Genomic DNA, 26,564 nt, shown 5'->3' on the forward strand with positions numbered 1-26,564 from the left:
GATTAAAAAGTGCTAAGTGGGAAGTTAAGAGCTTGGAATATTGTTTTTAAACTAACCTTGCTTTAAACTTCTCCACAGTTTTATTCTCCGCTGCGTTCATTTTGCTCCAGGAATCACTTTGTCTACTAATGTTTTCTTGCAAACCTGTGAGGCCTTCACAGAGTAGCTGGATCTATAGTGAGATTCAATTACACACAGACACAGGCGCCTCCTGAATTTTATTTAGGGGTATCAGAGTTACTAAAGAGAGTGAGCGTAAGTGCATGACACTTTTTGACTTTTAGTTGTAAAAATATTTGCAAGCAACGTCTCATTTCCCTTCCACTTTCCAATTACACACTAATTTCAGTTGCTCTAGCACATGAAATAAATCCCAATACAATTATGTTGAAATTTGTGGTTGTGAATCAAAGCATCCCAGCCGTATGAACACTTTCACTCTGCATATTTCTAAAACTGTCACACTCTATATGTTCCATCTGTGCGTTTTAGATAAAAGGAGTCCGATTTCAAGGGGTTCAGATCCGTCTTCTCCACAGCCAGGCTTTTGTGTGAGGAGGTAATAATAGCATTATGACAACACCGGAGGATCTCCCTGCCCGCCCATCGGCCCCTCTAGGCCCCTGGGCCCTGCTCGGGTTTCGCCTAACTGGAGCAGCTGCGCGTTCGTGCTGCACTTTAAACAGTCAGAGCTGTAACCGAGCTTCCTTAAATGCGTTAATATCCTCTTCCCACACATTCAGGGAAATATGGACGAGAGAAGGTTCCCCCCCCCCCCCCCCCAGAAACAGCGGAGCAGCTCCTCATACAAGCCCCCAAACTAACAGCGACAGACGGGCCTGGAAGCAGCATTCAGCAGAGGCTGCCTGAACAGGTGCCTGCTGGTAGGAGTCCCCCTCGAGAGTGTCCCAACACATGCCTGTGTGTTAAAGGCATTTATTCCTATGAATAAAATCTTTCTGAGTAAGCACATGTTTCAGCCGGTGGCCTCCCTTTTGCCGTGGCATTCACTCTGACAGGGGGATTCAATGTGTGGACAACTCTGCTGACCTCAGCCACTCCTGTGTGTCGCCGTATGTGTGCGCGCTTGCGTGCGTGTGTGTGCGTGCATGGCTGATACACATCAGCAGCCAGTGGGAACAATAAAGCGGCATCCTGAGCCAAACATCTGTATCGGCGTTTCATCGCGCATGCTCGAGCTCATGTTTATGAGAGTAGCTTTTCCTAAACAGTGATTATGTAAATGCATGGAGCTTGGGTGGTTTTTATGGAGCCCAGATTGTTTATTTGGATTGCAAGGACGTTGTTAAAGTCCTTTGTGGTCGACAAGTTAAAACTGAGAGAGACAGAAAGAGAGAGAGAGAGAGGCTTTGGCAATGTTGCCCCGGTGGAACCACAGTAATTCACTTTAACAGCCACACACCCAGCGACACACTCCCACAGATAATAGGCAGTGTTACTGTGGCATTTCTGGCCCTCGCATGCTACAGAATGGTGTCACAGCAACGCTGCAGCCCTCTCTGCTGACCTGTAGCTCTAGTTTTTGTGAGTGGTTTGTCATGAGCCTCAATTAAACTAAGCACTCCATTCCTAAACGGCTTTCATTCTCAAACCTGTGACTGACCTGAAGGTAAAAGCTATGTGGGCACCTTGACGCCCAGGTATTGATGCTGCTGCTGGGCTCCCTCCCTGCTCACCTGCCTTCACTTTAACAACATCCACCAACAGATGCACTTGGCAGCTCACCGCTAGTTATCTAATTCTTATCAGAAACTCTCACTCCCACTGTTTGCACACAGTGCTTATCACACCTAAACAAACATGCTTGAGTTGGCATCCACATTGCAGCTGCACCCTGATTTGCAACTTGTAGAGGCATTCAAGCCCAAGAGAACCTTACAGTTTTTTTTTTTCCTCTCGTGTCTCTGTCACGCACATATCATATAGCTACAGAGTAATCTCCACCCATTCTGCTGCTTAGCAATACAGTACACTTTAATACCCAGTGCAGATTAGGTTACAGAGTGCACAAGTCGATCCACGACTGAGTGTTAAAACTATGACAGTAGTTTCCTGCAGGAGACTTGGAACAAAGATAAACAAGAAAATGTAGCAGATCTATATATCAGGGGTGTATTAAGGTCTTGACTTGCCTAGCCAAAGTGAGCAACAGTCAAAGTCATATGTCTGGTAGTATTTGGGGTACTACTTGTACAGTCAAAGCAACAACATATTGAATTTGGTTGCGGTCCATGGTAGTTCCACCCCTCTTCACTTCACATTACATTCACATCATCATTTAATCACTTCCTGCTTCCATTCTGCTCCCATAAACTAACCCTTTTGTAGATGGCGTGCAAGTTTAATTTCATTGGGGTTTTTTTATGAACTCTGGTGGTAGATGATATAAAAAGAAGTACAATGCATAAATTTGGGTATGAAACAACGAAACTGTAAACGTGCAAAATGGCAAAAGATGCAAAATGACATTGTTTAATTAGCCTGTTTTCAGGTCAATTAGAGGGAGAAAGGAGATTTCCCTCCTTTAGTTGACTTTATTAAACTTAATCAGATTTGAGCAACAGAGTAGGCAGGTCACAAGGGTCATAAGGGCACTGAGGTGGTGGAGTGGTGACATGTGGGGACCGTCGCAATTTTATTCAGTTTTAGATTTAGTCGTTTCACCCTCACCATTTCCAGGACATTGGGCAACATGAAGGTATAAAATTGGGTTATGATTTGGCAAATGGGCTAAATGACCTGCGGTCGTGTCAAACAAAACACACAAAACAGCAATAACAAGAATAAAGGGGAAACATCAGTGGCTAAGGACAGTAATTGCTTTTAAGAGTCTGATTTGGATGGCGTTGAATCATTTATCATAAATCCAGCTAATTCATGTCAGGAAAATGTCTATATCCAAGCACTAGCAGCTCTGAAGAGGTTGCCATTCTTCACTAGAACAATTTGAGGTGCTCAAAGCTCAACCACTGACAGCCCAGCTTCATTTCAATCAGCTAGACAAGCAGCGAAAGAAACAAAAGGAGAAAGCACGGCAAAGTTTCACTGATTTATTGAGTAAATCTATGAAGTCAAGTCCAATGTGGCCTCCGCCCTCTGTACCCTTCCTCCACATTCCCCCACTCCTTGACAGGAAAGGTCACATGGGTGTGCTGGAGAGACAGGAGTAGGAAATCCTCCATTAGCCTGGTCTACAATACCTCTTCCTCCGGCCTGCCCCGCCTCCCATTCACCTCTCACTCACTGATGACTATAGGGCTCAGGCGCCATAATCACAATATCATTCCACTTCAGCCCCCAGAAGCCATGGAAGCACATTAAAATGTCAATAGAGAGTGATGCGCGAGTCGAGAGAGGTCAGCAGTGTGGACAGTCAGGTGTTGTTTCTGCTGGGGCATTAGTTCCGTGTCAGGAAGAATTAACCTTTGAAAGGGGCACAGAGGGGTAGTTGGCATTAGAATGGCTATTGTTTCCTCTTATATAATAAATCTCTAAATAATAGAGACCTCCTGATCTTTCTTCACACAAAAAAGGGCATAAAAAGTAATGAAGATGTTTTTAAATCAAAAGCATCGAGTTAGGCACATGCTCTTACTCTCTGCTGGTTCCAGCAATAGAACCTCTAACCTACTCTACTAAATTTAACCCCAAAAGCCAATCAAAAAGGAGGCCCTGCTGGGTAATCCTGTCGCATAAACATATGCATGCACACACACACACAAGCACCGCTAGTAGCATACACATGCCCACAGTGTGCATACACATGCACACACAATACTTTAGAAAGCCTAGTATGAACATGTGAGCGGATTTGCAGATGGAAAATAAATGCGGCGGTTTCACACTCACACACACACGCCCACCCTTGTGCACGCATGAAGGCCCTGCCGTGACCTCGGCAATAAAAACACTAATTCAAGCAGCCAAAGAGAAAAGCCTCCCTCTGACCTGCGGTATGTAGTGTTTAGCGGTCTGCAGTGGTTCTCCTCATGGGATGAAAGAGAGAAATGCATGTCGGAATCTGATAAGACAAATAGAACTTTTCCCAAACCCAACAAGCCACCCACTTTGGATAGTCACTTTCTGGCCTTCTCCCCTTTCTACCTCTAGGACCTCTGCAGATTTTTGGAGGCTCGAATTATTCTCAGGCGCCTGTTTTTGGCATTTGAAAGCACCTCAGTGGCTTGATAACTTGTAAGGCTCATTTGCCCCAACAAGCACCTCATGTACAAGATCTCCCGACAAAGTGAAACAGAACAACACAAGTAAATGGGTTGAGAAAACGGTTTCCTCTTTGGGCGCAGTGGAACCAAAACTGGACTTCACCCTTTCTTTGGGGATTCCAAAAATGTGAATCATTCCTAAATGTCCCTGATTATATGACGGGGGTAGTAAAGTGAATGCCTTATTAATTTAGTGATGGACCACAAGCCTTTGCCAACAGGCCTGCCCGCTTTTTTCGCTTGTTTCTTTCTCTTTCCCTCCGACACTCCCCCATCTCTCGATCTTCCTCTGTTTGCGTCAACAGGACCCTCTGAAGGTCACTTGTCCTTTATTCTCCTGCCGAAAAAGGGGTCATATTTCATCACACCACTACAAACGTGAACAGATGATTCAGGATCTGTGAGGTTCTGTTTAAACATTATAAGCTGTCTTACTTGTTGTAGGTAACACTTTTGGTGTCTTGATGTAGTATAAATTCAGATTAGTTGGCTCCCCAGGAGGGGTAAAGCCAATAGGTGATTTGAGTGGAATCAAGACCAACCGCCAAACTATCCTACCTTTAAATGATCATCTCATTTTCAATTGGATGATTATTTGAAGAGAATTGCATAATTATTCACGCAGAAAATGAATGTAGGAGGTTCTTCCTGTGGAAAACGTATACCTAGAAGAGAATATGTGAAGAATTTCTGGTCAAAACTGTTTTATTTATTTTTATACTGCTTTACTTTTTTGTTAGTACATGTTTCTAGCAGGAAGACCATCAGTGGTGCGCCGCCACCTATCTCCAATTTGTGTGTAAATAACAATCTTCTTTGGAAATAACCATGATATTCCCATTTTACAGCAGCTTAAAGGTGAATAAAAATAAAAAATTAGCAGAAACTGCTTTGACGATTTTGAGACTGTAGTTGTTTCACTATAGTTTAGGTCCAGTTTGGTCACGTTAACCATTCGCTTCATAGTTTCGGACCAACTAATCTGGACCTAAACTACATGGAAACGTCAAGAGCGTTAAATATTGCAGGCATTGCCTGTGTGTAGCCTGTTAATAGATCCTTGCGTCAGAAACACGCATGTTCCCCTGTCAGATGTGACAGAGTCAACAATATTCAGCAGGAAGAGCTTCATGGATGGACTGTGGAATGAGGAGAATGTCCACATGGCAGGCTGTTTTATTCTCAGGGTGGGGGGAATAAAACAGCCTGGCATCTCGGGGCTGGGTAGCGTGCAGACAGAGAGCCTTTCACTAATTATCAATAGAGAGTGTCGTGATGGTCGGCCGCTCGATCTCACTTTACTCTTTCAGTTGTTCAGCTCGTCAAAGGTTCCCATGGTGTTCTCCAATCGGCGAAGCCTTTACTTGGTTGCCGTGTATGTGCTCGCGTCTGAGTGTTTGTGACCTTTTCTTCACTTCTGCTTATTTGCATTTGAATCCCCCCTCCAGAAGTAGCCGAGGGACGGAAAAGATGGCGAGGGTCCAGAGGAAGAAAGTCCTTCGAGATTCCCGTGTGAGAAAGCGCAGTCCCATTTCTAAACTTCTTTTAATCAAAATACCTGCATATGCATAGTAGATGCTTTGTTTACGGTATTATTTGTGGCTACGTGACCCTGAGCCACAAGACACACATGAAGATACAACCCATATCTGCTGTACAATCAGCCAGTCTTAAGTTCTGTTGACCGTCCTGCCCTGCTTTGGTCTGCCTGAACTTCCACAGTTCTGTGCTCACCTAAAGCTAACCCTGCATGGTGTGTGGACAGCTTGGTTCTCAGACACCACCAAAGCCTGGCCAAGCCCTGTGTGGGCCCACCAGCAAGCTTACTGAAACCCTCTGCTGCATACTGTTTATGCAGGTGTCTGGCTGAGTGGCCATCCCGTCCATTTGCCCTTTGGTAACCACTGCAGAGAGAAACATTACGGACAGAGATATTTTAACTTACACTTAGACATCCAGGTATTTCTGCTCCTTTTTTACAAAGTCATCAGGGAGAAGAAGATGAATGTCTAGCTTAGTGTCAAGGGAAGTCAAAGCATCCTGGCATTCCCGAAATCATTGTTAGGTGTGTTTGTCGACTGGCTTTCTTTCTTCTTATAGAAATATTTTTGTTCTATTACGAGACCTTGTCTTTGGAAACATTTAGATTCGGAGATGAAGGGAAAGATTCATTTGCTTTAGGAAATATACCAAGTAGTTTATCCTTTTTAAAGAAGTTACCCAAAAACTACCACTTTAGATCTCCTTGACATCAACATATGCAAATTTGCCTCGTAGCTAAGAGTCTGTATGTTGAATCCTGTGCATGAGTTGGTTCTTTCTGGGTACTCCCAGAGAGAGTACCCAGTATTATGTAAGCCAAAATTGACCTAGAATTATGAGTTGGGTGCATGGTTGTGATTCTCTGTGTTTTACCCCTTTGTGGTCAGTGGTCCGTTCCATATCCCGTTCCACATCCACACCCGAGAACTCATTATCACTGGATTAGATGTTTTTTGTTTTTTTTCCCTTTTTTTTCTCTGAAGAGTTTTTGCTGCGCTAGTGGCTCGTATTTCTTCTACAGTAGGCAGACAGGAAGGAGTGTGAGGAGAGGGGGAAGACATGCGGCAAAGGTCGCCGGGACCGGGAGTCGAACCCGCGACGTCCGCATCGAGGACTAAGGCCTCCAAACGTGGGGCGTGCTAACCCCCTGCGCCACCACAGCACGCCCCACTGGATTAGATTTGCCCATAACATCAGGTTTCACTTTATTTTCCTTTGGGCTTTAGCCACAATACTATTGACAGAGTCTAAGCGTCCGCTCACTGATGTGGTACACACCTGAGACAACATCTCCCCTTCTCTCCGTCGGTAGCAGGATGTGAGTCTGGGAGCTGAGAGTGCACAACTCACCGGCATGCTTAATGTGAAGTTCATCTGAGTGGTTTCTGGTCCGTGTTGTGTTTTTACAGAACAAACCAGTAACATAATCTTCCAGTCCGATCGCTGGTGTAGACGACACATGCGGTTCTTGGCCAAATTAAGTACTTTCATGATCAGATCTCTGACTTTAATTCTAATGTTTCGAAAGCCCCTGTGTGTGATTTGAACTAACCCCATAGCTGCGGGCAGACACTCTCTGGGCAGACATCGAATGTATATACTGGTGTGTCTGCGTGTGGCTCGTCGGGATGCCTTCGTGTCTTCTGCTCCCTCTGTTTTTATGAGTAACTATGGTCACACGCATCCACGCCAAAACATGTTCTCATGCGAAAAATGTTCCAGACTCGGGTGGGCTTGCTTTTGTTTTTCTTAGGTTTCACACTTTTTAAATCCCTCATGGAAATCTTCTGAGGCCCAGGCCAAAGTTTGTTCGACTGTACGCGTTTTGCTTTTATTGGAGACATGTTTTTTTATTTTCTGCCAATTGGATGGGATTTTGGCTTAGTGTGTCCATTTGTGCGCGTGGTGTTGGTGTTGGTGCATACCTTTTCTTTCTTGAAATTTGTTTGAAAGAGGTTTTAGATGAAAATAAGACAAGATAACTCTCCAAATTAGTCTCCAAATTATTGGTTGGAGAAAAAAAGCGGACAGATTTGTTAGCATTCTTAGTAAATACTTAAAAAGCTTGAAAATAAATTCCTCTCAAGTCTGTATTTCCCCTTGGGATTTTTTTTAAACTACAGCCTTTAATTATTGTACATTATTTCATTGGATAATAAAATAAATATCTGTTTTTAATCAGAAGTGGCACCATTATCATTATATTCTTTTTACAACCCCTTTCGGCCAATAGGACTGATTCTTCTGTAGCACTGCACAAAGTTTAAGAGAATAATGTTTCATTTCTTTAGACTATAGCATATCCAGAATCCTATCTTTTCTCCTCGGGTCTTTTCGCAGAAAAATAAAATTTATTTAACAGGCATCAGAGAAAGTTGATTTATGTGTCTGGTGAACCATTTCTGTTGATTGCGCCACATGTTTGGATTGCTTTCAAGTTGAAAAGCCCAGTGATTATCTGTTTTTATTGTTCTGCCAAAGTCGAGCAACTTTGTATTTAAAATTTCCTGGTAATTCAAACTAATCGTGACACTCTGTGCCCTACAGGGTCCCCAGGGCCTTTGGAATAGAACAAAACACAGTGTTCACAGTGGACACAAGGTGCTTTTCCAAATAGCGATCCTTTGTTTCACTTCAACTCCACCTGGAGTGTTTGTTGTCAAAAAGCTCAGGCTTAGTCTTATCTGACCACTGTACGTGATGGCTGGATAAATGTGGGTTCTCATCCAGGCTTAGTGAGCAGCGGCCAGAAGAAATGACACTGTGTCACGTCTCATTTATACTTAAGGGAAACAGAAAGTTGTGGGTTATTAACCAGAGTATCACAATGTTTTTGAAACAGACAAAAGACATCTGAAGGCGTTTGCACATCCTCACCAGAGATACCTTGATTTCTCTCTAAAAGTCCTAGTGAACTGCAGCGCTCGCTTCAGATCATCTCCATCGAATTAAACCATTAAGTCGTGGCTCAACTCGCGCGTCGACGAGCTTCTGTTGTCCTAATAGGTGGGCCCGTGGGTCTGTTTGTTCAGTCAGAGGGGAGTGATCCTACAGGATCAACTTCAGCACTTAAACGGCTTGTCAACAATTGCAGCAGCGGAAAGTCTGCTGAGTCAACAGCTTTTTAAAGTGAAGCTCAAACACACGTGTGAAGGTTTTATGTGTTAATGTGTGTTTTAACAGTATCCTTTTCCCAACAGCTTACAGGTAAGTGGATTTGACACTGAATAAATTCCCTTTTAGGTGTGTCCAGTGCCAGACTTGTACAAAAGCGTGTGTGTATGTGTGAGTTCATACCTCTATCCATATGTGTGTGTGTGTGCGTGTGTGTGTAGCTATGCTGCCGAGCCTGGTTCTGCATCGTTCATCTGTTCGTCCATACCAGAGGGGGTTCTACTGCAGTGACTCCAGCCTGAAATACCCCTACAAGAGGAGCACCGTGCCCTCTTCAGTGCTGGTTTCTGTTGGTCTGACACTGCCCATGGTGTCCGTAAGTCCCCCCACTCGTGCCCCGCCCCGACACGGCACCGACCTGTGGGCTTTTTTTTCTTCCTGATGCCACAAAGACCGACCGGCCGTGGAGAGCAATCGAAACAGAAACAGGGAGGGCTCGAGGCTCATGATGTAGCTGCGGAGGAGTGACGGTGCAAACGTTTTGTCAGATGCTCGTCATAAACTCCAGATCTGACACTGGAGTCAGATCTTGTGTTATTTCCGCATACTTGGAAAACTGTCACTTCTTTAAGCCGAGGTGTCAACCCATGGCCTCCTCAAGCCCCACCCTTTTTCTGACGACCCATGATCCCCCTGGTGCCAGCATGCTCCCTGTGCTGCTCCTGTTCTGTCCTGTTTATGTCTGTGTCACTGACCTGGGGCGTTTATGCCTTTCTTTCTTCTCTCCCTCTCTTCCTGTCCTTCTCTCTCTCTCTCTCTCCTTCTTGCCCTCTCTCTCTCTTTCTTTGTGTCTTTTTTGTAGCTAGCCTGCCTTTCCTGATCATTGAGACTAGCACCATAAAGCCATACCAGCGCGGGTTTTACTGTTCGGACGAGTCCATCCGCTTCCCCCGAAAAGAGGGAGAGACCATTAGTGATGCCGTGCTTTGTGGCGTTGGCATTCTTATTGGCACCGTCTCTGTAAGTCGACCCTATAACATCTCCCTTTAATTGCTGCTTCCTTCTTCTCAGACTCCTAGACTCCTCTCATGGACATGTCATCAAGCGTCTTAGCTATTTGTTATATAAAATTAAAAAGAAAAACACCCCCATGCAGTGCCTTGCAGATTACCCCTAATTTTTTTTTAAGTCTACAAATTTAAACATATTTGGGATTATATGTTGTGGACTAACACAAAGTAGCTCATAATTGTGGAGAGGAAACAAAGTATTAGACGGTTTTCAAAACTTTTTTGAAAGTCAGAAAATTGGGATTTGTGTTTTCATTCAGACCCTCTTTACACTGATACTCCAAATAAAATCCAGAATAAAATTCAGAGCAAAGAAATAAAGCCACAAATGGCAAACTTGAAAGAAAACAAGTCAGAAGGTGCAAAACTTAAAAAACAAACAAACCTGGGAATAAAGTCATATTACTGTGACTTATTCATGTAGTAATATGACTTTATTCTCGAAATGTTGATTTTATTCTGATATTATCACAACTCTATTCTTGTGTTATTTAACCTTTTGTAATTGTATTACTTTATTCTCATAATTTAATTTTATTCTATTGTATTATTATTATTATGGCCCTAATACTTGTACAAAAAAAGTGAGACTGTGGAAGTTCAGTATCCAGCTGGACAACAATCCTTAACAGCCAGAACTACAACGAAATGAATTTCCTAGTCAAAGTCAGACTAGGACTTAGAGTGCCATAAAAATGTATGCCACTCTATTCTGATTTTAATTCACTTCTGATTTATGCACTACTTTGTGTTTTGCTCTGTCACATAAAATCCCAATAAAACATATAAATGTGACAAACCTCTACAGGACACTGTAAATGGGTCATACATGTATCCCACCTCCATCTCTAGTTTGTTTTTTCACCCTTTGTTCTTCAACTGCTGCTTTGAGTCATTTTTTTGTTGTTGTTTTTTTTCAATACTACCTTAGTATCATGACTGGTTAAGTAGGTCAGAGGTAGTGAGATTAAAGAGTTGGGTGTTTGGGTATGTAGAAAGTAACTTAGATGACACGGACCAAAGAGATGTTGCTGGATCCCTTGGTGCTCCACGCTGTACTTTGGTTAAATGCGATGTTGTTCTCTCCCATGACGTCGGAGCCTCACTAGTTGTGTTTCCATTAACCATTTGACATTTCGAATAGAAATTCACTTAGTGTAAACACTCCAATTTCGGAAAAAAAAAAAAAGTCTTGTTTTTTTATAAAACATTTTGGAGCTGGGATGAGATGGATTTTTGGTCATATAGAAACGAGTTTATTTGACAGTGGAAACCCTTTTTTTTTGCATCACATGAGTCATGTGATCAACGACTGGCTGTTAATACTGGTGCAAACCACGTAGTAGACAACAAGAAGTATTTGGAGGATTTTTATTAATGACTTATCACATGAACAAACTTACTCACATGTGATTTTAATTGCGTTTTTTATTTTGTGGAATCACAGCAATTGCCAAATTGTGGAGGGGGTTCAGCGTTAGCGGAATATTGACAAAGTTTTGCCGCATTTCTAATGGAAACACAGCTAATGATAGCCCGGAGTGTCTCACAGCATGAAGCTCTTGCTGGTTTTGCTGCGTTCATACTTGAGTAAAGCGGAATAACTCCAGTGCCGTGTGAGCAAATTATGATGGGGCCAGGCGTAATGGAAATATACTCTAATCAATTAGTGCCACATGGTTAGTGTAGGTGAAGTTTACAGTCCCCAGACTTAGGGGTTCCCAGGCTCAGCTGTCGCCTCACCGGCGTCTCGTTGTGATCTCCTTAGTGGGCACACACACACATTTATATGCACTGTACCACAGTACCAGCTCAGCTCTTCTGCTTATTGAAAGCAGGAGCATAAGCGTGGGCTAGTTAGCCCCCCTCACATGTTCACATGTGGGCAAAGCTGGCGTGTCTCACACAGCTGTCTTCCATTAGAGGCGTCTACTGCCATGCCAGCACCGTTCCTGCTAACAAGCTTGCGCGCACACGTAGATGCGCGCATGTACACCAATGCACTTGGTTTAGAAGAGCAGATTCCACTTCGGCTGGAACCGTAGGATGTGTCTGCTCCTACACAGCCAGAAACCGAGGGGATAAACCTGGAGTAGTGGGACTAGAAGAAGAAGAGGAGAGCTCTGAATGTAAATGCTGAGAATCCAAATAAACTAGTGTGCACGCTTCTAATCTTCCACTCTGATCAGAGCAATTCAGCGGCACACAAAGTCCACCTTCCTGTTTGTGTCTGCTGGTTCTGAGTCACTTATCTGCCCACACGACGCTGAGGAAAGGCTGGGATATCGACACTAAAAACTTAACAACATAACACTCAATAGCAGGGTTCATATTCCATTAACCTAGCTTGTCTCATATTCAGCTTAAAAAGAATTTCATAGGAACACAATTGTATAAACTCTCTAAAGTCATGGAAGAGAGAACAGATGACAATGGACACCTTTTGATGTCTAACTAGCGAGAATTATCATTTAGTTTGTGGATCAGAAGGACACAGAAAAGAGAAACTGGGCACTTAAAGGGGCAGTTTAGTTCAGGGGCGTTTACAAGGGTCTTGACATTTTACCTCCTGTAAGTAACTCTTATTGTATCTTCATGTTGTACAAATCCAGATTTGCTCCAAAAAGAGGCTGAATCTAATGGCCAATTGCCAAGACGAAACCCACACCTTCTGTTTTAAACACTTCTAATCTCAAAAACACGATATTTTAAACAAACGGTATTTGTGAACGCGTAATCGTCTGTGACATTTTCAGTGGGTGATGACTCACGAAAACACTACGATACAAACTCCTCATAGTGCGATTGGCTGCGAAGGGAGAGTCAAAGTGCCAGAGCAGCAGCTGTCTGTTGGGATACAGGTGGGCAGGTAAACATTTTCATAAGATGAAGACCTGTTTGGAAGGAAAGAGTAGCCAGTCCGTAGGTTCCTCTGGTTGGTAAGGATTTGATTGATGTCTCTGTGCTTTGAGCTTTGGCTCGTCTTGAGTCCCCTTAGAGCAGCTAAGGTTCTTTCCATGAGGCCCAACGCTACTTAAAACCACCTGGCTAGAATACCACAGAAGTCACGGTATGGCCTGCTGGACTTGAACTATGTAGCAGATGACATATCGTAAACCCTTTTTATATCAAAGACTAGTCAGACTGATTCATATACCCTCCCAGTCATAGTGATTTGTTGAACTTTGATCATTTTTCTCCCCCTTTCACATCTGAGCTTTTGTTATTGTGTTTTATCATTATGCAAAGCCCTTTCATTCTCCATCTACCCAAACTGCCTAATGGAAAGGCAGGCCATGCTTAATATATGTGTTTTTTTCTGTGTGCATCTCCTGCTGTTTGTTCTTTACATACCGTCTGCTAAATCTCACTCCCCATCCTGGAAATGAGTTTGAATTTTTTATTTTTGCATGAATCGTACTAAAACATTAACATGTTGTAGTGTCTCATAGCGCCTTGCATGTAAATCCATTCTCTAACTGTGGGCTTCACAAGCACTCGTCTTACCGTCATGACCAAATTGTTTCTTTTAGATTGTGATCGGAGAATGCTTCAGGATTCACCAGCTGCACGTGGGAACCAAGTCGTTTGTTGGGAATTCTTACGTGGCGGCGCTCTACAAACAGGTCAGCTCGGGTTTTGCTCAAATGCCATTCACTGAACTCCCGTCACACACGGCATCTTCTCAGCTGCAGATCAGAGGTCGGATGGTAATTGTGCCACTGAGTCAGAGCAAGCTGCAGCGGTGGCGGTGCCAGAGGAAGTGAAATTACAAGAACAATGCAGTTTCACGTTTGTCAGCGTGATTGCTGCTTTGATTAAAATCTTAACCTTGTTATTTTGGGTATCTTCAAAAGACTCTAAGAAACATTTGCATGTAAACAAATAGATTATCTGAGGACGGCAATGAACCATTTATCGATAAAGTGATAAAGTTCCTAGCAGCACATTAATTCCCTGCCAGCAGAAAGTCTAGATACTGGAAATGAGAAACCTGCTTCTGCCTTCAACACGCTAAGAATTTATAAACTCTCTCTTATAAATTGGTTTCTTAGGAGGGCCAGGACTTTTAACAAATTAATTTGGGTTATTTAGTTGCATAGAATTTAACGTGCTAAAAATGTTAACACAATTAGTTGCTTTTTTTACATACGAAAGTTCAGAGTGAAATCTTTGTCTACACGTGTCATCAGGTACGGCCATACATCAATGGGCGACAAAAACGCTTCTCTTAACCAACTGGAAGTTAATTCTTGCTTCCTGAAATGATCTGATGGGACGCTGGATAATGCTATTGTTGTGTGCACATAGTTGTTAGCCTCTCATGGAGGCTAACCAAGCCTAAAATACCATCCTAATGAAAACATCAGCAACAATCACAGACTTCACCAACGCTAAGGTCCGCGGGCATATCCCACATTTCTACGGAAGTGATTCTTGAAAGAAGAATCACTTCCGTACGATCCGGGATTCATGAATCGCTTGAAAACTGAGTGGGTGTAACTGCACTTTACACCAAATCCGATTGCTGAAAAACCTAAATAACAGATTTAAAACAAAAAATATGTTTGTGGTTGATTTTGTGGGTCTATCTATTAAATAATTTAGCAAATAAATGTTTTGTGAATTGAAAATGTTGCAATGTTCCAACTAAAATGCAAATAAGTACAGACCTTGCAATTGACTCGATTAAAAAATTTGAATTGATTCCCCCGTCTTATTCTTCTCAGTGCTTCTACTGTGTTTTAATTTTTGTGTTTTGCTCTACCATGGTGCGTTCCGCATGTATCTGACCTTCACGGCGCTTCATCTTGCAGATAGGCGTGTTTCTGTTCGGCTGTGCCGTCAGCCAGTCATTCACGGACATCGCCAAGGTGTCGGTGGGTCGGATGAGACCCCACTTCCTGGATGTCTGCAAACCGGACTTCTCCACCATCAACTGTTCCCTCGGATACATCACCAACTACACTTGCACCGGGGACGAGAGTGAAGTGCAGGAAGCCAGGTGTGTAAAGACGCGGCCGTGCGTTCACATGAAGGCACTTCTCGAACAGCCAAACAGAAAACAATGGGCCTAAAATAATCTCTTTCTCCCTCTGCAGGAAATCCTTCTTCTCAGGACATGCCTCCTTTTCCCTGTTTAGTATGCTCTACTTGGCTGTAAGTAATCATTATTTTCTCTCACGCGCTTGCGGCCTCATTGGCAGACAATAACAGCAACAAAGCATTGCATTGTTAAAAGCAGTCATGGGAAGAAAGAAGGCTGGGCTCTGATTAGGGGATTCCTCCTTTTAAAAACGGGGTGTGTGGGAATATTGTTTTGATTCTTTCATCACTTCGTCTCCTCCCTCTTTTTTTATGCTCCCTTTGAACCCCGAGGAGACGAATGAGTGTTCTCCACCTGTTTTCGTTGGGGCAGCTGCATGTTCATTTCCTGTTCTGTCCCTTTAACCTTGTGGGTGTCAGGTGAGACTTAGAGCTTCGGGATGAATCATGCCTCTAATGGTTTTAATTACAGTCCTTTGCCGAAAAAGTTATGCAGCTTGATTTATTTGTTTATTTTTTCTTCTCTTGTCACCTGAAAACTGCAAAATTTTTTCCAGGGTTGGGACAACCTTAAACATACAGTCTGGGCTACAGTTAGATCAAAGTCTGAACTTTAACTAGCCCAGTGAACGTTCAGACTTAAATTCAATTTACGATCTGTGGCAAGAGAGGCTTGAGCATTTTTTGCTGCAGGGACTGCTCACACTAAAACAATAGCTTGATGCCTCCCGTCTTTTTTGTTCCTACGTTTATACAGCGATTGTTTTAAACTCGCTTTATGTGCCTACGAAGTAAAGACATAAAGTCAAGGAAGCGGTCATTTTGCCAATACGCAGTGAAATTTTAGCTGGATCGCCTTTATTGCACATCGGTGAAACTACAAAAACAGAGAGTTTGGGGGATGAAATTCAGTTGCTTGCTGATTAAACTCCAAAGCAAAAAAGGCAAGTGTGTGCCACTTGATACCGTTGTCATTCGGCTGATTGTGCAACGCCAGCAAAGTCTTGACTGGTTTGCGGAAAGCACCAAAATGGGAACGGAGCTGATCAACAGGGATGCCTTTTTTGTTGCAGTAATTGGTGCAGCCGATGCATACATGACAAAATGTTACAGCTTGGCGTGCCGTGGTGACAGGCCAGCCCCCGGTTCTCACACTGGATTGACATTTGGAGTTTTGGTTTATTGTCGCATATCGCCATGGAGAGGCGGCTTGTTGTGGGCATTTCCCGGCCTCTGGGTGAACCTACAACCACACTCTGGGCAGAGAGAGGAGTAGAGCTAAATAAAATGTCAAGAGTGGGGAAAAAAAGAGCAGGGAGGGATTGGAGATGTGCTGCATCCAGGCCGCAGCTTAACACACTAGTCAGACCGATGCTCCAGATGTGGCAAACCCCAGGACTCTGGCCAGAGGAGGTTGGTCTAAACAAGGGGATGGAGAGCAGCTGATGGGTGCAAAGGAGAGCCTGACAGCTTTTAGAGAACATTTCAGTGTACATAACCCAACCAGAAAAAAAAAAAAAGTCAAGAGCGAAGGCATTCTTTGTGGAAACAGGAACTGGCTGGATTCTTTTTTGTTTGTGCCAGCTGAAAACCAGTCATGTGACTTTAGACCCGGCACCCTCTCTCGTGAAGTCAGCTTAGAACAGCTTTCTTTGGGTTTTCATAGTGCAGCTTTAATTCAATATGCAGTCATATGTAAAAACAAGGCCCACCCTGAAGGTTTCCAAAGGATTTAAGAGGGAAAATAGTAAACAGTCTGTCTCGGATGGAGTTTACTTCCAAACAAGTTAAAGTACATAATAGAAAAAAGTATTCCCAACAACAAAACATTCACCACAGCAGCTAATCTTCCCAGGAGTGGATGTGCCAGCAAGTTCGTCCCAATTTCAGACCCTGCAGAGCTCAAAGAAATGATAAACAAAGACCCAAGAGCCACAATTCAGACTCTATGGTCCTCAGTTTGCATGTGAAATATTAAAGAGGATTAGAGCACACTTAAAGAGTTGAACAAGAAAACCCCAATTCTTCAATAAGGCAGCAGAGTTTAGTTTCCAAAAATGCATCTGAAAGAACAGAACAGATCACAACAATGTGAAGAGCTGAGAAAGTTGTACAGAAAATCACTACTTTGGTTTATTGCTGCTAAAGACAGCTCTACAAGCTGTTGGATCACGTACTGTACCGTTATATTTTGAGCACTATCTATTTGATCTTTTTTATTTTTTTTAATATTTGACATGATCAATAACTACAACATCCACTTTATTCCCTAATTAAGCTTGTCTTTTTAAGTCTCCCCTACAGCTAGAAAATATATAGCTATATATATACACATATACATATATAACTGTATTGAAGTTTGTTCAATTTGTGACAATTCAAGTAGAAAAGTGACAACTGACAATTTTATAAGCAACATGCTGCTTAAAGTAGTTAGGCCTGTCGCCATAACAAATTTTGCTAGACGATAAATTGTCCCAGAGCTTATTGTGATAAACGATAATATTGCTGTTTTGAGACCAAGTAATATAATGGTAATAACGGCAAGAACACGTTTAAATTCTAATAAACATTTAAACTCTGGAACTGGAAGACATTTGAAATATCCAAGATAAATAAAGAAAACGACAGAAACAACAAATAAAATTAATTATCCCTGTAAACAAAATTATCTTTCAATAAAAAAGGGGCAAGGTGAGACCAAAGCACCAGACTGACGACTTTTATCGTTCAGTTTTTGGTAAAAAGAGAAAGAAAGGAATAAGAGTAGTTACCAACAAGCAGAGGTTTAACCAAGAAACCGTGTTTGAGTCATTACATATTAAATGTTTTGGAATATGCCATGGACCTGCTCTTTTGCTGCATCTTTTTTTACAAGTCTGAGTCACTAGTTGCAATATTCCTCCTTGCCGACTACTTATTGGCAAATAAAAAATGTTTATACCCACTTGCATTTATGCTATTTTCATAATGATGAAGTGTCCCTTCTGTGAATTGGCTCTGGCAAAGCACACAATCAGTTTTGTTTTGTGCTCAACAAAAACTCCCCTCTTCCTACCAGCACAAAAAAAAAAGAAAAGATGGGTTCTTCCCCTCATTCTTTCATCGTGTTTTTGCTCAGAAAGCGTCAGTCATTTCCACAGCGCCTGTCTGTGATTCTGAAGCTTTTCGCTTCCTGTCAGGCCGCCATGGTCGGAGCCGGGCCCTGCTCGGCTCATTCTGAAATGACACAGATAACTGGCACAGACCGCACGGCACGGCGCGCAGCAACACCACAGCCGCAGCTAGCAGGCATGTGCGTGTATTCAGCTGGCTTGCGTTTTCTCTCATCTGCACGCAACATTACCATAAGTTCATGCCATCCGGTAGCAAACAGGGCCCATCGTTTGTCAAACAGGAAACAATATTTGCGTTTGACATGCGAGCGGCTCTGTTATGTTCCTTTCGTCTCAAAACGAAGAGAGGGGCATGTGAAACGAGTCCGCGTCCTCATTCCTTCTCGCTTTGTTGTGTTTGTTTGTGCTTCTCAGCGCGCCTAACACTTTGACTTTGAGTCCGAGCGGGAGAGGCCCCTCAGGGAGCGGGTCTCGGCGGAGGCCGAGCTGGATTCTTTCGGAAACCGCTAGACTCTTTGCCGCTCCAGGGTCCCCGGTGTCATGGGAATCTGCCGGGGCTCCTTTTGTTGCGTTTTACTGTCGCGTTCCTCGGATCTTATTATTGGAGGAAGATTTGGAGTTTTAAAAGGGAAACGTTTTGGTTCAGATGGTCGTCGACTCTCTCGGTGGCTCATCGGGACTTTCTTTCAGCTTCTGCTGAATCAGGCTTTTAGCTAGGCTGTCTGGGTCTACTCACTTTAGATAAGGTGATGTTGTCTGGCAGGTCAGTGCAAGTCTTTGTTCTGACAAAGGCATTATTTCTTTCACCTCTAATCTCCGATGAAGCTTTCTTGACTTCATAAGCCGTGGGTGGCGGGAAGCTCTGTGACTCAAGTCCTTATCGACAACCCAGACCCCTCTACCTGACAACCGCAGTAAAGGAAGCCTGCAATCTAAACATCCCAGGGAGGAGGAGACTGAGACAAGAAGGCACGGGAGGGATTGCTTCCTCCGCGTCTGGGAGCAGAACAATAATTTTGTACCGGAGCGGAAATATGTGTAAGATTTACGGCCACACCTTCAGTGCTGAGAAAAGTATTTGCCCCCCTGACAGAGTTCTTCTTTGTTTCCTTTACAACTTAAGGTTTCATGTCACCAAAACACATTTTAAGATCAGACAACAAAACCCTGAAGAATGGAGTAGGGTTGAAACGATTAATCGGATTAATCGGTTATTGAAATCATCGCCAACGAATTTAGTAAACGATTAATCGTTATCTGCACTATCCAGATTTTAAAGAATGACCATTTGTTGAAGGAACAACATATTCAGGGCAGTAATTAAGCATTGAAGATAAAATACATTCTGTTGAAAAAAACCCCCAAAGCTATTTAGCACCTTTTTCTATCCAATGAGTTAATCAGTTCATAAAAAAGATCAAGTGTGCAGATTAAAGAAAGAGTTTCAGTCAGTAAAATATTTATTTTCTTATTAAAATGTGAATCAAGTCATTTGTTTATTTGCATCTTTTAATGTGCTTCTAACATTGTACAGGATGGCTTAAATGAAAAATCAGCAGAATTTGCTGTTATTTTTTATGCAATTAATCAATTAATTACAAGAATAGTCGCTCGAGTAATTGAATGCTGAAATAATTAGTTGCAGCCTTAAAATGGAGTTTTCAAATGTTTGAATTTTATTTTATAAAATAAAGAGAAATCTAACTAAACCAACCACTTTGAGAATTAATTGTGTTTGACCACATCTATTTTTGAAAGCTGACCTCTGTGTCACTACCCACACCACGGCCTGATTACTGTCAAACCCTTGGGATCAAGAAATCACTTATATATATCTATCGGTATGAAACTAAAACAGCTTTTTAGAAAAGACTCACACCTATACAGGGAGGTGGTAGTGTGATGGTTTGGGTCTGGAATCAAGACGTCTGCCAGAAAACCCTGGAGTATTTCCCTGCACGTATTGTAAGCTAAGTGGATTACATGACTGAAGTAATGAGGAGTGGGTTGAGTACTTGAAATTGGCTTAGGCCGACTTTCGCAGGAACTCTGTCTACTAGGTGTGAGAGACAGGAAGCTGAGGGCATGTCTGTGTGCAGAAACACAGGATGTCCACAGAACCTGGGTCGACCTCAAACCTCTACATTTTAAGTGAATGAAGAACAAAAAAAAAAAGGAGCAAGGAATGTGTATGTTTTGCACTCAAGCAAGTGACTGAAAGTGGCCTTGAATTGACTTGTTCCTGTTTTGGTTCCCTTCAGCTTTTATTTTGACCCAGAGAGGAGTCTATGGCTGGGAGCGGGGTCAGACGGAGGGGGACGCTTCTATTTTATATGCAGTTCACACCAAAAAAAAAAAAAAAAAAGGCAGAGAGTTCATCACAAGTAAAAACGCTGCTGAAACATCCTCTTTTAGATTTACATCAATGTGTGTGTGGGGGTGTGTGAGTGTGTGTAATCCACTGGTTCCCTGTGGTTGTGCTGTTTTTACAGCTGCGATGTGTAACCATTAATCAGTCATGTCCGGACCTCAACCAGTCAGGCATAAGCTTGTGTTGTGGCTGTGTCTCCCCTGCCCACTTTGATTCAGTCTAGACCTCTCAGACTGTAATAACACACACACCCGCACACGCACGCCTGCTGCAGGTGCATGGATGAAGAAGGACTTGAATAAAATGACACTGATTTTCTTCCTCTCTCTGTCTCCAGTTCTACATCCAGTCCAGGTTCACTTGGCGCGGCGCTCGCCTCCTCCGCCCGTTGCTCCAGTTCACCTTGGTGATGATGGCCTTCTACACCGGATTATCACGCATCTCTGACCACAAGCACCACCCGACCGACGTGCTGGCGGGATTTGTGCAGGGAGCCCTGGTGGCCTACTGCATAGTGAGTCTATACCCGACACAATACACGCTAAAAAAAAAACCTTCTGCTGAATAGGAATGGAAGGCAAACTTAAAAGAAAGTTGGGATTTTATGAGACACGAAATAGAGCGAGGAAGTCATTGTTGAGAGAAATGTCTTTTTCAGCAGAGGCAGAAAGGTTTGTGGATGGAACTAGACTCAGGACAAACCCGGAAGAAAACCTTTTTAAAGGTCCCAAAAACATAATTTTCACTTTTTTTTTTGTTCAGATTTTTGAAAACAACATAGAGCTGGACAATAAATCAACAACAATATGTATCGCAATAAACAAGTGATCGATATCAATAGACATTATGTCCAATAGCGTTCAATAATTTTACTGAACTCCTATCCAGAACCGCACAGCATTCTGGGGGATGTAGGCAGAGGAAAGGTTTTAGCCGCTCGGCCCCTCACAGCTAGCAAATCGAGGTTGGTGGCACCAACTAAATCACTCGCTCTTTGGTTACCTACCAACAATCTGTTAACAAGTTGACTTTCAGCCGTTTCAAGTTTCGCCAACATGACTCCTAACTTCTTAAAAATAAAAAGCGACGCAGTGCAGTGAAAACTGCAGATAACACAGGAAAGGTCACGTTGCCACTTGGCAGTATTTCAGATATTTAAAACAAAAAAGAAAATACAAATCAATAATTATCGTTATCGAATGATGTGAAACACTGATATAGCGGTGCATTTTCAGCCGTATCGTCCAGTTATAAAACAATGCATCTTTTCCTTTATCTTCACAATTCTGCACTAAGTATGTGGTTGTAACAAAATGTGAAACATTTTTCTTATGTACATATATACTTTAGCAGGTAGTGAAGAGAAGAGAGGCCCGTAATGACTAACACATTGGTCTTTGCTCAGGGACGCAGACACTCCAACCTTCCTCCCTGCTAAAGCTACATATTATCGAAGTGGTTTCCAGATGATGTTTCTAACCCTCATCATTACTCTAAGCTCACACAGGGCCAAGGAAAATTTGAAAATGGGTCAAGAGAATGACGAGCAGGGTGTTAAAAGAGAGAGAGGGTGAGTAAGAAAGAAAGGATTAGGTTTAGAAACCAGAACGAGGCTGGTAATTATTTTTGGGGGGAAGGGGAGGGCATTTTTTAAAAATTTGGTGGCTCTGGTTGTATCAACATAGCAGGCTCTGGCTACAACTACACTGCCTCTGGCAAAAGACGGGAAGATGCACAAACGCAGCCCCGGCCTCTCTCACCTTTGCGCCCGGACAAGGGATGGAGAATGTGGAAAGAATTAGATTTTGTAAAATCGAGGGAGAGCTCAGCAGTGGCGCCTGGGCAGATGTTGGGATTGCACGCGGTGCGACGGCGTTCCGGTGATGCCAGGGGCGGGGGTGTTAAAGGATTTGTGATCAGAAACCTGAGCGCAAAAAAAAAAAAAAAAAGAGGCTCAAACTCTGGGAAAAAAAAAAGCCGGCGATCGGCCAGCTGGGCGCAGCTCGGGTTGACGGCGTCGGCCTTGACGAGTGAGAAAATGACGTTTTTCGGAGAGAGGGCGCTGAGTGTGTGTGAGCCCGACCTCCGAAGAGGCAGGCCTGGCAAGAGGACTGAAGGGAGGGAGGTGACAGGAGAGAGGAGCCTTGTCTTCATCTTGGCTCGGGATGAGTGTGTGGGTTTCTTCTGAATCCACAGGCCTCCCCGCCTCGCAGTGAGACAGCTTAATGCTGTCTCACTGCTTAATGCTGTCTCACTGCATTATTCACATCCGCACACATGTACAGGCACGCTGTGAAAGCTGAGGTTGATCAAGGCGGAGAGGTTAGCTTTACAATCCCTGACACCCCCGCCGCTCCCCCCCCCTCTCTCTCAGATTGGCCCCGGTCTTTGGAGAAGCACACATCTGTGAGCACTTTAGCGCGGCTGCGTTAGCCTCTTGGCGAGCAGCGGAGCAGAAAGGGCCTGACAGGAGATGAGTGGAGGCCTGACAGAGGAGGTGCAAGCGCTCGGCCGCTTAGAAGCTCCCGCCCTGAAGTCCCAAATCAAGGTGTGAACATCTTTAGATCTTCAGGTGTTTCACATGTTTCACCCCGAGTCTGTTAAAGTGAGAAATGAAGAACTAAAGAGTGAGTTCACACCTCGAGATGCTGCAGAACCCAGAAACTGATTTTTTTTTTTCGCTTAACGTCTTCTCTTTTACTTACTGCATGTGCATTTAGTGTAAGATGTTCTGTAAAAGTAATACATTTTGGGGGGAGATTTTTTTTAGATGCAGTTGTGACCTGGATAAAAAATACCCATCTCATTATGCAAATTGTCACTATCACAAATTTTTAAAAACAGCAGCTGTGACGGTTACATATAAACGTTGCATTGTTAGAACAGCTTGATTTGCTCACTTTGTGGTTTCCCTGGGATTTTCCCAGTTGAATGTCGGTACCAGGATTAGCATAGTTTTAAGCTGCTTTCCTTCACATTTCCACTCGATTCTCATCCTCTTTCAGTGCTCCATCTGGGATTTCTCCCATTGAGCTCAATTTCTTCTGTTAGCGTTCCGCCTGTCCAATCAGCAAGCAGAAAGAGAAGTTGTGAAGTTTCTCCATATCAAAAAAAACTTTCACTGCAGGAACCATATGATGGGAAATTTTTTAAACCTTGGTATTCTTCTATACACACTGGTCTAAGGTAACCAAGCCTTAGACCAGTGTGAAGGTATTTCTTGCCGAGTTTGTGGTTGAGAAGAAATACACTCATAGGTATTTACATGCATGTCACTGTTGGGCTTTACAGTCCCTAAATGTAGTGCAGTCACGTCCTTTGTGACTCAAGCTTTCTCAGTGACTGGGTTAATTTTACTGATGGTTAGAGGTCTATAGGTAAAGACTCATTGTTTGTGCTTCAGGTGTGAGGCAAGAAAGTGCTGAGTTGCTTTCTTCAACTGGATGCGTCACGATCCCACCCTCCACCCCGGGTCTGCAATTGTCTGGGTGGCAAGGACCTGTTGCCACTGGATTTGATGGTTTTTAAGTGCCTTTCGTTCAGATTAAAGCACAATTTTTATATTACTGTTTTCATAAGAACACAAGTATAACAAGCTGATGGATACAGTCATGTCAACTGTAGTTTTTTTAATATTATATTGACTCAGTAAGAGTAACAGCTGGGATATGTTCGGTTTTCCTCCCATGGCGGTGATAGTTTGTAACAACTGGAAATATGTGTTAGTTTCAAATGTTGCCTTCCTTGTAAGCAAAAGGGGAAGTGTACAAGCCTTTTTTTAGCCATCTGATTGGCAGCGTGCAGCAAACACAGTCCTTCCATGACGTGAGAAATCAAGCCACTAAAACTGCTTCTTGGGCATCCCATAAAAATAACTTTACAACTGAAATAGATACTTTGTCACTTTTGAAACCTAAAATGTTGTATCAAAGATTATTGAGCAAGTTCAATCCTCTAGCTTTTTGAGCAATACATTTATAAACAAATAAAAGCTTGGTTTGAGAGAGGAAGTTCATTGCAGTGTTGTGAGGTATATCATTAGAGGCTCCTTATGTCTCCCACATGGCACTTCTAATGCAGAAACTATTAGTTTCATGTTTCCAGATGAGGAATAAATAATTTGGTAATATGTTTTTGTATTTTCGCCACATTTAAGGATCAACAGTGAGACACAGCTGGCATGCACTTTAGATTTAGACGTTAGATTCTCATTGAATGATAACCTTGACTGAAAACACGACACATGACGAATAAGAAACCCAGATGGTCTTATTCTTTTTTTTATTTGAAAAGCAGCAATTATTCTGTCTTCTGATCAAATAACTTAATACGTTACCCATAACAATATCGCTTTTACATAATCTTGTTATTTTAGTTTGATACATAGACTCGATACATAGACTTGTATAGTTCCCACACCAGCGATGTTTTTTGACAGTAAGATATATTCATTTATATTTGTCTGTCAGGCGAGGAAACAGTGCGGTAGCCGACTGAGAGCAACAACTGGGCCAGGTTTTATGTGGGTTATGTGAAAACAAGTTCACAGTTTTATTCTCAGACACACAAATGACCTGATTAGTTATTTAGTTGGGGGTTTTTTATCATTATTATTATCGTACAGTCCCTAAAGTTAGTGCAGTCACATCCTTTGTGACTCAAGCCTCTTCATGTGTCTGGGGTCATTTTTAAACACCTAAGCAGAGTCTTTCTCACTCATGCCTTTAGAGATTCATCTCTTGTGCTCCAGGTGTGAGGCAAGAAAGAGCTGAGTTGCTTTGCCAGACAACAATGGGGCAACAGGGCTGTGCATGCCTGTGTCAGTGGCAGGATGTGGTGTGGTCACGATAACCCCCCTCCAGCCTGGCAGCTGGGGAGCGATAGGTTGGTGTTTTGGTGACGCAGCAACTGCGCCCGGCTGCCATTGGACGCCGATGGGAAACGAGCGCGGAGGGTTTCCCATGCGGGCTGGCGTGACTCTGGGAGATATGAACTCACATCCTTTCCGCTCTCCTAATCATATCATAATATTCTACATGGGACACACACACACACACCAACCGCCGCATAGTGAAAGAGCCCGTTTAGGGAAGTGTGACAGCGGCTGTGTGTATCTACAGCTTATCTATCGCTTACTGTTCTGCAGCGATGGTCACTGCGTGGTCAGGAAATGTCAAGCTCTCGCAGAAAAGGCTCCCTTTGTGCTGATCATAGCCTTCAAAATGAGATGCTTGTAGTCAGAGTGTATAAATACATCAGTGACCACATGTTGAGCAGTTTTCCAGAAAACAATGATGGAAGTCAAATTGGTTCCTCGGGGTATTCCCCAATGTAGGAACGGCATGCAAAATCCCTGTTGGATTTATCCGCTGGCATCACAAAGCTGGCTGTCCTGGCAGAGTGTGAGGGTAAATGCCAGGCTCTACCCTCAACTTCTTCAGCTTGTTTGAAGGAAAAGCAGCTCCGCCGGCCAGTTCTTTGTGCCTGGCCAAACCACCGTTTGTCATGGGTGACCCCGGGGTAGAGGGCGTGGATGTAGGAGTTCACTGTTAAAATGCTTTCACGCTTCCTGTCCATGCCTCGCTGTTTTCGTGTTTGACATATGACGTCACTGAGATTCCAGAAAGAGATTTCATTTTGGATTTTAGCCCTCCCCTATTTCTCTTTGTTTGTTCATCAATGCCAAGGAGACTTAACTCATGCGCTGATGTAAAAGTTACCTTTAGTGACATGTCATGATTGCCAAAATCTGATATTTTAGAGTGAGTCACACTTGACTCACTGTCGTATTACTCAGACTTGAACTGCACAAAATGGGATGGAAAAATTGAGGAAACCAGCAGGATGGGGTGTTCCTTTTAATCATATCATAATAATAATAATGCATCATGAAAAAAGAAAGAGGAGTTGTGTATTTAGTGTGCACCTCTTTTGGATTGCTCTGAATTATTTATATCCTACAAGTTTCTTTAAAAAAAATTATTTTAAACATATCCTCATTACTCTGTGTTTTGAAAGACTGGACATAGTATTTCACTGTGTTGTGGTACTCACTCATTGG

The 26,564-nt window shown here is 43.0% G+C and overlaps 1 protein-coding gene across 2 annotated transcripts in view; it reads left to right on the top strand.

Annotated features, from left to right (window-relative positions):
- plpp3 (phospholipid phosphatase 3) overlaps window positions 1–26,564 on the top strand; it is a 39,956-nt gene that overhangs the window by 10,466 nt on the left and 2,926 nt on the right. The window contains exons 2-6 of one of the 2 annotated variants that reach the window (XM_028027688.1): window positions 9,763–9,920; window positions 13,504–13,596; window positions 14,788–14,975; window positions 15,073–15,130; window positions 20,841–21,017. In XM_028027688.1, coding sequence (XP_027883489.1) covers window positions 9,763–9,920; window positions 13,504–13,596; window positions 14,788–14,975; window positions 15,073–15,130; window positions 20,841–21,017 — 674 coding nt within the window. Of the gene's footprint in view, window positions 1–9,121; window positions 9,277–9,762; window positions 9,921–13,503; window positions 13,597–14,787; window positions 14,976–15,072; window positions 15,131–20,840; window positions 21,018–26,564 lie in introns of both variants that reach the window. The other variant, XM_028027689.1, reaches the window with a different exon arrangement.

The sequence above is a fragment of the Xiphophorus couchianus genome, chromosome 9 (genome assembly GCF_001444195.1).
Source record: "Xiphophorus couchianus chromosome 9, X_couchianus-1.0, whole genome shotgun sequence".
Classification (NCBI taxonomy): Eukaryota; Metazoa; Chordata; class Actinopteri; order Cyprinodontiformes; family Poeciliidae; genus Xiphophorus; species Xiphophorus couchianus.